This window comes from Orycteropus afer, unplaced genomic scaffold, assembly GCF_000298275.1.
Source record: "Orycteropus afer afer isolate SDZICR_OR568_19922 unplaced genomic scaffold, OryAfe1.0 scaffold01057, whole genome shotgun sequence".
Lineage (NCBI taxonomy): Eukaryota > Metazoa > Chordata > Mammalia > Tubulidentata > Orycteropodidae > Orycteropus > Orycteropus afer.
This window is the reverse complement of record NW_006922644.1, coordinates 225,187-238,272: the sequence shown is the minus strand read 5'-3', so window position 1 is coordinate 238,272 and position 13,086 is coordinate 225,187. Positions and strand designations below refer to the sequence as shown.

Here is a 13,086-nt window from a genome sequence, read left to right as displayed (position 1 = left end):
TTCTCCGTATACTACCTAGGTGTTTTCAACAGTCGGACGTCACAGCTATACAAGCACTGGGTATTTGTACCTCTCACAACAAACCTGTGTCTCAAAAACACTTTCTCCTTTGCAAAGTAAACCATTCTCCCAAACAATGCCTTTCCATCAGTGAGGAGTGCGAAGGGAAACCCTGCCATTATTAACCATTATTAAATGTGGCTTTGCTGAAGCACGAAGTGGGGAGTAGGGAAGGGCTGAGAAAGGGCCCCCAGTGATTTTCGCAGCGATGCGTCCCCCGGGCCAGTAGCTAGAAGTGGCCTGACTGGAGCGGCCCAGGCCAGGGCCAGGGACGGCCAGATCGGGCCGCGGAGAGTGGGCCTGCGAGCGCAGACGGCCTCCTCGCCGCCAGACTCGGGACTGAGGATCGTGGCGCTGGCCCGCAGGGCTGGGCAGGCGGACTGCGTGGCGTTGAGCGCTCGGGGAACGCGCTGACTCGCCCCTGGAAACCTGCACTCGTCGGTTCCCATTGCCAAGCGCTTCTCTCGTGTATTCATCGCCCATCACCTAACCCTGTCATTTCTGGAGCACTTTCCAGTCCTCATTATCCCCTTTGCCCCTCACACTTCCCTGGAACAGGGACAAAACTACAATTGTCCTACTGTCCATCCACTTTATATCAGACACCCACCAGGTGCTGGGCCGATAGGCCGCGGCAGGATTGAGACTAGCTTGAGTCTGTGGGATCCTGCCATTGCCGGTTCCTCGGCCCCTTGTGTGTCCTAAGGAAGAATAGGAAAAATAAGCCGGTTGTATGCGCACTTTGTGTGTGTGTGTGTGTGTTTGGGGGTGGACACGGCTCTGCTGCACCCGCGAGTGGGGAGCGGCCTGTTGCAGAAGCGGGAGACGAGCTGGCCTTGAGTCTGGCCCTCCCTGGCCAGGCGCGGACAGCCGAAAGACATCGACCATCCCTCGAAATACTGTCGGAAATAAATTGCAAATCCCATTACAGAACCCAGAGGTGCTGGGCGTAAGGAAGGGGCTGTCTTCAGTCCAGAAGGGGTGGGCCTGGGGGAGGTGAAGCAGCGGGAGCTGGGAACTTTTGATCTACAAAACCTCCTGTTCCTGGAGACACATTCTCTCTTTCTGCCTCCCCCCCACCCCCACCCAAGACTCTGCATTCTCAAAGCCCAGGCCGAGGCTCGAGCCTGTGTCTTCGGAATCCTAGCATTCTTTGGAACAATCACTTTATTGGGGACAGCCATCCCCTCCGCCCCGAGGTGGCCGCTTCCTGCGTTTTTTATGGCCCTGGCCGCCGGCCGCTGGCTAATTGTCCGGGTTTTCCAGCTGTGTCTCTGTTTTCGCCCGGGGGAACAGCCCGGGCCTGAACACCCGGCTCCGTGGGGAGTGGCCCGGGCTGGGGGGGCCCGCCCGTAGACCCCAGACGGACCGGCTGGGAGGCCGGGAACCCCCAGGTTTGCTTGGGCTGTGCAGGGCCAGGAAAGGAAACCCTGAAACAACCATTGATGTCTCTTACTGTAAAAAGGGGCCTGGTGACAGTGGCAGTAGCAGAGTTCCCCGCCTGTGGTCCTGGGGTCTGGGCTATTTGGTGACAGAAACGGAGCTGGAAAATTTTGTTCTTCGACCGGCTTCTCAGAATGAAAATGTCTCCCCCTCAGCCAAGAGAGGACCCAGCTGGACCCCTTGCAGTGGCAGTGGCTGGGTGACACAGCAAAGAGGAGCAGGTGGCCGATGGGAAGACAGCTATGTGGCTTTTTTCGTGGCATTTGAATCTGGTACCTCCAACATGGCTCCTCTAGGCGGGCTCCTCCAGCCTTGGAGCGCAGGTGCGTGCGCCCATGAGAGCGACATGTTGGACACCAGGGCCCCATGCAGCGTGTCCTTAGCCCTAGGCCCAATGCACTGGATGGATTTCTCAAAGTTAGGCTGCCTGTCCTGCAGCCTGAGCCAAGAACCCCCCCCAGAAAGGGACAGGGATGTACCCCCAAGCCCCGCTGGCCTGGCCCTCTTGGCCTGGCAGAGTCTCCAGGTCACGGCCAGCCTAAGAATCCATTAACAAAACACTTGGGGAGGCTGGGCTAGGCTGGAGCTGCAGCCTGGGCCCCACAGAACTGGGGCTAGAACTTTGGGCAAAGGGTTGGGGAGAAAGAGACCCTCATCCAGGTGCAGAAAGCAAGACAGGAAGACCCAAGTTGCAGCCAAGACCAGATGTTCAAAGGGATGTCTTTGTTACTGACATCGCAGCTCCCAGAAACCATTGCACACTCCTGGGAGGGGGTTCGGGCTTTCAGGGTCCAAGGCAGCAGTGGCAGGGGGTGGGGATGAGGGTGGGGAACAGGAGGCAGACAGAAGGGGCGGGCTGCTCAGAAATGAGACGCTCCTAGACTCCATAGATCATCGACACAGAGCCCTGCTCCAAGGTCCATAGTGTTTGCTCCAGCTTGGGGGACCCTGCTCTGCCCCATATTTTTGGCTCCTGGAAACTAGAAGCCCGGTGACCCTTGCAACCCAGATAGGGCAGGCCGTCTTAACGACCCACCTTAACATGCAAGTCTATTTTGTCAACCCTGTGAGATCAAGGAAATAGGAAATTCTCCAAAATATTACAGCCCTTCCATATACCCTTGTCTCCCCTGGATGGGAAACCCCCACCCTGCCCTGACCTGGGTTCTCAGGACAATTAAAGAAGCTTGAGAAGAGAGAGAATATACCTGATAAATTGAGTCAGCTTGGCGGTCTACACTGCTCTGGCCAAATGGCTCGCTTTCTATTTAATTTGGAGGGTAAGGGATCCGTCAGCCATTGCACTCAAACAGAAGCTCACACAAAGGGAGGCCCAACAAAGGATGGTTTGACCCCAGCCCCCCCCACCTCCCAGGCCAGCTCAGCCCACTCAGCTAACAGCTCTGGGAAGGTAATCAATAGCAGTGTCCTTTCTGTGGGGCCTCTGGGGGGGCACCACCTGTCCAGCCCCATCATTGTTGGGCTGAACTGCAGATGCCCACAGCTGCCCAGATGCCATTTACGGGAGCAGATGTCTCCCATCCAAGCGAGTGAATCAAGTTATTCCCCAAGCAAAGCGGGGGTCTGGTCCTCTCTACCTGAGGGAATGTTCCTGAATCTGTGGGAGATCTTTGATGGACTAGAGTTTACCATTCAGGGACCAGGTGCAAGAAGACAGGTACATGCATAAGGCAAAATGAGTGCCTCACTCCTGTCATGGAGTGATGGCCAAGCTTTCTGATCTCAGGCAGGGAATACACTTTTTTTTTTTTCCTTGCTATTCTGCCCAATATATACCTCAAAGCCAGGATATGTGGGGAACAAAGAAATTCCAGGACAGCTGGTTTTGCTCGTTGGGTTGTTGTTGTTGTTGTTTTGTACCGTGGAGTCAAACCCGACTCCTAGCGACCCCTCCTTGGGTTTCTGAGGCAGTATCACTACGGAGGTAGATTGCCCAACCTTTCTTCCAAAGAGTGGCTGGTGAGTTTGAACCGCCAGCCGTCTGGTTAGCAGGCAAGTGTCTTAACCACTATGTTACCAGAGCTCCCCGCTCATTGGGTAAAATATGCAAATAAATGGTGGTAGTGTTTTTTGTTTTCCTCCTTTTTTTTTTTTCTTTCTTCTGAAATTAGACCCTACGATCATTATTCAGGCATTTCAGACCACACTCAAATTCTGGGTCGATGAATGAGGGCAGAAAAGGGTTGAAAGCCCTAAACGGCACTTGGAATCTTATGGAGTAGTGCTGTCCTGGGAGCCGAGCTTCCGCCCCAGAGGAAAACTCTCTGTGCAAGAACAAGGCTCCCCTGAGAGCACAAGTCAAATGTTACCACGTGGCTTTGACTAGAGGGCCTTCGATTAACATTTGTTCCATCATCCCTTGTCTGGAATGGCCTTTGTTTATCGTATGGAAATATGTTCCCAGGAAGCCCTACAGGGTCTGTTGGATGTGTCTAGGGGGACACACTCTGGCAAGGGCCAGCTCTCCTGAGTCTCTGGGCCCATTGGCAGACTGCTTTCTCTAAATGGTAGGCAAGGTCCTTGATTCTGTGGGACCCATCCATTTCACAGGGAGTAGGGCTTGGGGGCACAGAGAGGTGGGTGATTTTTCCCAAGGTCCCACAGCTAGCCAGTCAAGTCCCTACAAATGGAATGAAAGAGCTCCCGTGGTGCAACACCTTAAGCACGTGGCTTCTAATGGAAAGGTTGACGGTTCAAATCCAGCCAGCAGGTCCAAGGGAGAAAGAGCTGGCAATGTGCTCCCTCAAACGGCCCAGCCTAGAAACCCTATGGGACAGTTCTGTCCAACAGGGGTTGCTGTGCCTGGAAATTAACTCAGTGGCACTTCACAATAAGAACAGTAACGGATGGTGGTGCTACTGTTACAGCTACTGACGTCACTCTGGGAGCCTGCTCTCCCCAACACAAAGCCAAACAGCATGGTCCATGGGGCTGCAATTTGCACTCCCTGCCCCATGCCCCCGAGATAGTACCAGGACACACAAGCTCTGCTCTTGGAACAGTTCTGACCACAGTCCATGCCCTCTGCAGCTCTCATTTTCACCAAAAACCAAACCCACCACCAAGTCCATTCTGCCTTGACCCCATAGTACAGAGCAGAAATGCCCCAGAGGGTTTCCAAGGCTGTCAATCTTCGTCAATCTTCACAGAAGCAAAGCCCAAACCACACCCACTGCTGTAGAGTCGATTCTGACTCACAGCGCCCCTAGAGGACAGAGTGGAACTGCCCCACAGGGTTTCCAAGGCTGTCAATCTTTATAGCAGCAGACTGCCTCCTCTTTCTCCTGCAGAGCAGCTGGTAGGTTGGTTGGAACCACTGACATTCTGCTTAGTGGCCTAATGCCTTAACCATTGTACCACCAGACCTCCTCTCACTTTTCCAGGCATCCCTCAAATGTATTCAGTTGATTAGTTTATTGAATGGTGAATCGCAAACGACTGATATGTGACATTTCCCCAAATTCCATATCGGAATTTCCCCAGTTGCCAAAGATGATAGTCACCTTCTTCAGTCCTACGGTAAAAACTTTCTGAAACCAGCTCCTTATTTCTGGATCGGGGTCTGATAACCTGTGGCTGACGGGGGGAAGGAGGTGATGTCAAACTGAAAGTGAGTAAAAGTTATGAAAGAACATTTTGTTTGTTTGTTTGTTTCATTTTTTTCCCTTCCCTTCCATATTCGTGGACACCTTCTGGACACACAGATCGCGAAGCCTAGTTCTCTGGTTAATTGAGGGGCGAGGGGGCCCGTTCCAGCTCCCGAATGAATCCAGAGGTGAAGCTGAACTCGCTTTTAGTCCCTGGATTCCTGGAGACAACTGTGTTCTCGGGGTCCTGGTCCTCAAAGCCATGGCCCGGCTGAGCGTGGACATTTCAAAGAGAAATAGAAATCCACGGAGGACGCGCGCATGGAGGGGTTGTGGGTTAAAGCAGGTCAAATCAGCCCCTTGTCCTGTTCTTAGCGTTGCCACTATTTTCTTTGCTTGTTTTGTTTTTAACGAATTTGTAAATAAAGTATTCATTACCCACCCAGGAATCTACACCAACCACTTTCTGCTCCCCCTGTCCTGGCGGGGCGCGCCCGGGGCCGGCCCTGCACCAGACAGCCGGCGCTGGGGCGCACGTCGGTGGCCGTGGCGCCTACGGCCTGGGCTGGGTCTCCCGCATCCTGCGCAGCAGAGTGGAGCTAGAAATTGTCTCCTGCTGGGCTAGGCTGGCTGAAGCCCAGAGCCTCTCTGTTGGAGCCAAGAGGTGGCTGGCGAAGATTGCCTCGGGGGCTTGGGGAGACACGGGTGACCGCGCCGCGCGAGGAGCGGTTCCGCTTCTTCATTCCTCCCGAAGGAGAACCGCGAGCTCCGGCCCTGGCCCGCGTCTCGCGTCGCCCTTGTCGCCTCCAGCGCTCAGGCGTCTTTGAAACACCGACTAACAAAGCGGGCCCTCCATCCCCCGCTCCTTTGGAAGGGGCGGACCCAGGACTCCTCCGCCCGCATCCCTGCTGCAGAAATAAACAATTTCCCCGACAAGCTTTGAACTGTGGAAATGCAATTGCCTAATTGGAGACGCCTGCTGTCCCGCACGGCATCTGGACTCGTGCTAAAAACATTGCTGGGGGCTCTTCGCCCAAGCGGGTCTTGCACATCTTACGTGGTGTACGTTTGCTGCATGAATGAAGAGCCTGGGTCTCCATTTGGGGGCCCATGTAAGAGTGGGGTTCGCCCCAGCACAGGGGGCCTGGAGTATAGTGCGTTTTGCCGCGTCTTAGGCTCAACCAGTGGCACCGAGATCCCAGGTTAGAAAATCCTGTCTAACTGCAGGATTCGTGTGTGTGTGTGTGTGTGTGTGTGTAAAATCCCCCAAGTTACCCCGGCTGGAGGAAGACGGGCCCCAAGTGCCAAGCCCCACCATTGCCTGGAGACCAGAGGACAGGAACTGAGTCATCGTCTCCCTCCGCGGTACGCACCTGGCGCTCCCTGCGCCCAGAGAAGCCGTGAGGCCTAGTCTGCGAGGCGCTGGGGGGTGCAGCGGCTTCCCCGGCACCGCCCGCATAGCGCCTTCCCCGCTTCCCACTAACAGGGAACACCTGTAACATGGGAAAGGGGACCAGGAGCTTCCGGCCTGGAATTTCTGACGCTCCAGGAGTGCTATCTTCCTGGAGAACGTCCCACCGATCCCAGGGGGCTGCCACCCTTCTCCCGACGGACGACGGAAGGGAAGGAAGCTTGCTTGCTGCTGCGTCGCTGAAAGCGGGCCGAGTGGGTCACTAAAGCAGACTCTTTTGTCTTCAGAAGGAGCAGCTCTGCCTCTAGCCTTACCCGGTCTGCGCTGGGGAGAAGGATGCAGGTGGCTTGTTGGTGGTCCTCCGCTGAAGCCTACGGACTTTGGTTTGCGTGCGTGAGAGAGACACACAGAGACACACACACACAGAGAAATACAGAGAGACTCACACATAAATACACACACAGAGACAGACAGAGATAGAGAGACAGGGACACACAGAGACAGACACACACACACAGACCAAGGCAGAGAGAGAATATGAAGGAATGAACGCAGGACCCCTCTGCATGATATCAATGTTCTAGTCCTCAGAGGACATTCTGGCCATCTGTGCATGGAGCCACCCACACCACCCCAAAAAAACCCCAAACCAAACCCTTTACACTGAGTCGATTCTGATTCACAGCGACCCTAGAGGACAGAGTGGAACTGTCCCACAGGGTTTCCAAGGCTGTCAACCTTTGTGGAAGCAGACTGCCTCATCCTCCTCCCTCAGAGCCGCGGTTGGGTTCGAACCTTCCACCTTTCAGTTGGTGGCGCTTAACCACAGCTCCCCAGAGCCAGCTTACTCAGTCTGGGGAGACTTTCCCTGAGCACCGATTTCTCTCCGTGACCCGCCTCATGGGAGCCCTGATGGGACATTGCTTGGCAGCTAAGCGAAGGTCAGCAGTTTGAACCCACTCAGTGGTGTGTGGGAGACAGACCTAGCGACCCGTTTCCGTAAAGATGACAGCCTTGGAAACCCTGTGGGGGCAGTTCTACTGTCGCCTGGACTCGCTATGAGTCAAAATGGATTCAGGAGCGTCCAGTAACCACACAATCCCACCTCATCAGCACTGTGCGGTCCCCCCTTCATCCCGGGGCCACGACTCTCAGGGCCAGTCGATTAGTATTATTATTCATTATGCACCAATAATATATTATTTTAAGGACTGGTGGTCTTCCTGGGGCAGTCTGTGCTTCTGTAGAGCTCATGTCCCAAGAACTGACCTCCAGGATTAGCAGGGAGCCCGCTGGGCTTGGAGACCCCTCTCCCCTGCCCACAGGGCGCCTGCCCACACCGGCCCTGTGCGGGGAAGGGGTCTCCGCTGCCCACGTCCCTCCGAGGCTTCCCTGGCGCTCGCTCGGGACGCGGGCCCGCGCTGCGGCTCCTGCAGGTGCCCCCGAGGGAAAAACCCACTTCCGTTCACGCGTACTTGTCAGGTTGCAATAAACGAGGTGGGAGAAGAAAAACAGACAAACCGCGGGACAATCAAAGATTTGTTTTCTGGCCATTTTGCTTTGGAGCTCGGGCTCAGTGGGAGAGTAGGGGAGGCAACGCGAGCTGGAGAGGCGCCGCGAGTCCACACAGGCCGGACCGCCAGGCCGCGGGCGCAGGGGCGCTCCGAAGCGTCGAGCGGAGTCGGTGGCCGCGCGGCACTGCAGTGCACCTGGCCGAGCGTCCCAGGCGGGTGGAAGGGCGCAGGAACCAAGGGGCTCAGGCAACGTCCCAGGACGACGTCCACTGTCCCCTCACTCTGTGCGCGCGTGTAGACCCGGTCCCGGCCGCGGGGCATCAGCCTGGAGCTGGGCCGCAGAGCGCCAGGCCCCCGCGTGGCCCGGGGGTTGGCCCGGTTACAGCCGGGCGGGGTCCGCGCGGAGCAGGTCGGCGAGGCGCAGGCGACCGATGGTCTTCACCTCGCCCAGGGCGGTGCGCAACTCCTGCGCCGGCGGGGAATGCAGCCTGCGTTCCAGCTCGCTGGCCACGGCCGCCGGGTCGCGGAGGCGCGCGGCCAGCACAAAGGGGAAACCGAAGCGCGCGCGGTACTGCGCGTTGAGCTGGGCCAGCCGGCGTCGCTCGTCCGCGCTCAGGCTCTGCAGGCCCGCGGCGCTCTGCTCGCGCTGCGACTCGGCCGTGAGCGTGCCCTGCTGCAGCTCGCGGCCCGCCAGGTCCGGGTGGCAGCGCAGGACGCCCTCTTGGCCTGCGGAGGAGACAGACACGCGGGGCGTCACCGCGCACAGCCAGGAGGGCGCCAGGCGGCGTGCTGCGCTCACCGCGGGGCGCACCGGACACCCTTGAACCGCAGGGGTGGGGTGGGGGGGTGGGCGCGGAGCAGGGACTCGGGCAGAGGCGGGAGGGGACCACCGGAGGACCCCGGCGGCTCAGGGGCGCCCACTGCGCCCGCCCCTCCAACCTGTCCCAGGCCTGGCGCGCCTCCCTCTCCGCTGCTTTCGGCCCCGGCCAGGACCTGGGGGCGGGGCGGGAAGTGACAGGCTTGTCCTTTGAGACCTTGAGGCCCGAGGAGCGCAGGGGAGAGAGGGCGGCCGCGGAGGCTAGGAATTTACGACTCGCTCGGGAGGGAGCAGGGACGCGATAAGGAGGCTGAGTATTTGGTAGGTTTTCAAAGTTCTTTGCTCTCACGGGGGCTTTGATGTCGGAGGGGGCCGGACGCAATGGCCTGAAGACTTCCTGCAAAAGCCTTAGGAATGAGTTTCGCGCCTGCTCCAGAGAAGAGCGGGTAGGGACGGGGTGGATCTGTCGGAATGACATCCAAGGAGCTAGGCAAATACACGCCCAGGACTTTGTGACCCTCTGTGTGCGCTCGGGGGTTCGGGAATCAGGCGGTTCAACACGCTTGGCTGTAGCGAAACCCACTCGCAGTGGGAATTCCAACACCTTTCCTGCCGCCAGGGGAACTGAACCCACGCACTCGCCGCCCTGCGCAGGGCTCACGGCCCTTCGTGGTAGATCCCTCCAAGACGGCAGAAATAAGGTCTTACTGCAAGCACGTGTCTCGTCCTCTCCTAGGCCTGAGGTTGGGCCTTGAAGTCCAAAGAGAGCATTAGACTCTTGGAGGTGGGGAATGGGGGCTTGTGGCTCGTGCCACTTCAGACTCACTGAGCGGCACTCAGAATCTATAAAACGACAGTGAGGACACCTAATTTGATGGTTGATGGTTAGTTGTGCGGATTAGAGACAATTCATGTACCTGAAACAGCGCCTAATGCCCAATAAACGATTAAGGACCTGGTATTATTATTAGGCCTAGTGAGTAAACCCAGTGCAAGTGGACTGAGCGCCTGGGGGGTGGGTGGAAAGCGGAGAGGACTGGTTCTTTGAATCTGACAAAGCCGTTGGCCAGCTCTGGCGCTGAAGATAAGCGTGAGGGTCTATTGGAAAAGGGGATCGTTTAAGGAAAGGAAAAAAAAAAAAGACCTTTTAATTATGGTATGTTTTTTTTTTTTTTAAATCCATTGCTGTACATTCTGACTCACGACAACATCATATGCTATGGAGCGGAGCCATTCCATAGGGTTTTCTTGTCTGTAATACTATACGAAAGCAGGTTACCAGGCCTTTCAACCGCAGCGCAGATAACCAAGCCAAACCCACTGCTGTGGAGTCAGATCTGACTCATGGCGACCCCTCCTTAGGTTTTGGAGGCGGTATCACTGCGGAACTTGATTGCACAGCCTTCCTTTCGAGGAGTGGCTGGTGGGTTTGAACTGCCAGCCTTCTGGTTAGCAGTCAAGTGCCTTAGGCACTGCACCGCTAGAGTTCCAATCATCAATCTTAGGGTTAGTAGCCCTGTCCACCTTTTCTCCACCCAGGGACCTTAATTATCATATGACCCACCCCTCACCTTACTCCAACCTTACAGTATCTGCCCAGTTACAGGATGATTGGGGTAGCGTCATCTAACTGACCAATCAGTGGTCCTAAAAGGTAGGGAGAACTGAGGATAACATCTCCAGTTAAGAGAGGTTCGGGGGAGGCTTGGGAGAGGTTACGTGACCTGCCCAAGGCCACCTAGCCAGAAGCTGGCTGTGCCTGGAATCCAGAGAGGTGGTTTTTTTTCACGTTCCCCAACCAAACCAAACTCACTGCCCGTGGAGTCAGTCCTGACTCATAGAGACCCCTCCTTGGGTTTCTCCTGTCAACAATAATTCTAAATCTACAATATCTCTGTTTTGGAATCCCTCTTATGGGCCCTACACCTTGGGCATTGCAACGCTGAGATGACACGAGGCCTGTCCTGGAGTCCTTCGCAGCCCACCCAGCCCCAGGGACTGCAGGGGCCCAGGCTGAGGGAGGGCGCTGTGAACCCTAGGGGACTCCCACGGCCCAGAGCAGCAGGAGCGCTCCTGCACGTCTCCTCCTCTTGGCGCTTCCCCGTCCTGTGGTCCCCTTGCACAGCCAGGGGGCTCCGAAATACAGTCTTCTGACCGGCCCACCCCGTCCTCGGTTCCCCTCCCCCTAGATTCTCACCAGCCCGAACTGATGGAAGAGGAGTCCCTGAGTCATTGCTCGCAGGTCCGGGCGTGGTGGTAGATCTGCCCCCTTACCGCCCCCTACTGCACTCCCAGGGCTGAGCTCCGGGCGATGGCGTCGATTTGGGGGCAGGGCTCCATCGCACCAGGGGGCCAATCTCACACACGCCAGGCCGGTCTCTTGTCCTTCAACCCTGACACCTGGCTTCTCACTGCCCTCGGGTTTATCTCCCCTCTTGGAAACATCGCACAGGGTTAATATTTGCCCAGAATTAAGCATGCGTTTTCACACACCGGGGAGGCGAAGGAGGGGGCCCTCGAACAGCAGTGAGTGAAGGGAAGAGGAAAAGAGACTAAAAGGGAGCAACTGGAATCGAAAGAACAAAACACAAAAGCCCTGGCTGTTGATAAAAAGAAACGTAGCAGGGACTGGGTGGAGGGCGGTTACGGTTATGGCATTGGATAGCGCCCCTAGAGGACAGAGTGGAACTGCACCCTAGTGTTCTCAAGGTTGTAATCTTTACAGGAACAGACTGCCACGTCTTTTCCCCCGGTGGTGTGGCTGATGGGTCCAAACCGCCAGCTTCTTCGTTAGCGGCCAAGCGCTAACCGCTGCCCCACCAGGGCTCCCGAGTGGATGGCAGTTTGGAAGGAATAGAACCTGACCCGGCTCGGCCCAAACTCCATCTTCATTGCCCCAAGCCACTGACTCCTTAAGGCCACTTCATTGACCTCGTAGGGTCCCAGTTCCCCCTCCAACGCTGCATCCATCACGGACCTCTCACCGTGGCCCCAGAGGGAAATGAGAAATACAGGTGGATTCTTCTCCCCTGCCTGCCTTGTCTAGAGGTCCATCACCTGAATGCCTAAGTTCTTGGTAGGACAGCTGAGGCCGGGTGGTTCACAGGCCCAGCTCAGTGCTGCCCGTCTTTCCAAGTCTTTCCTGGAGCCCTAGACTTACCGTCTGTGCCACTGGCTCACCATGTCCTGTATCTTGTCTTGGGATGGAGATGTGGACATGCAATATTATGGGGACCACATGGCATGAAATTTTGCACCTAGAAGAGCTCCTAGCACAGAATGGACACTCGTGATTTCAAAAAAAGTGGGAAGGCCGTGGTGGTCGTGAAAGAGCTGGCAGGAGACCTGGAACCCTTGGTATCGATGTCCACCAACATCTTTCCAGGGTCGGCATCCATTCCTGTGTTCTCCCTCCTGGAAGCTGATGCCTTGTGCCTTCTATGGAAAACCGACCCCTTCGCTTCTGCTCTGGAAGCCAGTACCTCTTTCCTTCTCAAAGAATCTGTTTCTGCCATTTAAAAAATCAATCCCCCCACCACCACTGCCTCATCACCATCAACACACAAACACACCTCACACTCACTCACCCCACCCACAAACAAACATCTTCCCTGGATCTCTTCTTATCCTCATGTTTCTCCCCATTTTCCTGCTCCTTGTGACTGCAAAACTCCTCAAAAGATTTGCCTCTTTTTGTCTCTGTTTCCCCACTTCCTCTTCCCAGTTCCCTCTGTCAAGCTTTCAGGCCCACTACATCAATTAGTAGCATAGTGCCTAAGGCACTTGACTGCTCACCAGAAGGCTGGAGGTTCAAACCCACCAGCCACTCCTCCGAAGGAAGATGGGGCAATCTACTTTCATAGTGATACTGCCTCGGAAACCCAAGGAGGGATCGCTATGAGTCGGGGCCGACTCCACGGCACACAATAACGACAACAACAACATCAATTAGTCGGCTCGATGATTAAGTTCATACGTGACCTGACATCTTGCCAAAGCCCAATGACCCACACCCTGTCCCCTTCATTCTCATCCTCCCAGGAGCATGTCACACGGTTGGCCCTCTGTCCTTTTTAAAAGATTATCATCTTCTGAGACCCACTGGCTGCTCTCACCACTGGCTCTTCCTCCTTCACTGGAACCCAACCTTCAAAGCATCCCTGGGCTCCGTACTTGAACCTCTGCCTTCTTCTGTTTACATGGAACCTCTGAGTGTTCTCATCTAGCCCCAAG

General features: G+C 56.0%; 1 protein-coding gene across 1 annotated transcript in view; it reads right to left on the bottom strand.

The window, feature by feature from the left end:
* Positions 1 to 8,415: 8,415 nt before the first annotated feature.
* Positions 8,416 to 13,086, bottom strand: part of URAD (ureidoimidazoline (2-oxo-4-hydroxy-4-carboxy-5-) decarboxylase) — a 7,804-nt gene continuing 3,133 nt past the window's right edge. The window contains exon 2 of the mRNA XM_007958636.1: positions 8,416 to 8,762. Coding sequence (XP_007956827.1) covers positions 8,416 to 8,762 — 347 coding nt within the window. The remainder of the gene's footprint in view (positions 8,763 to 13,086) is intronic.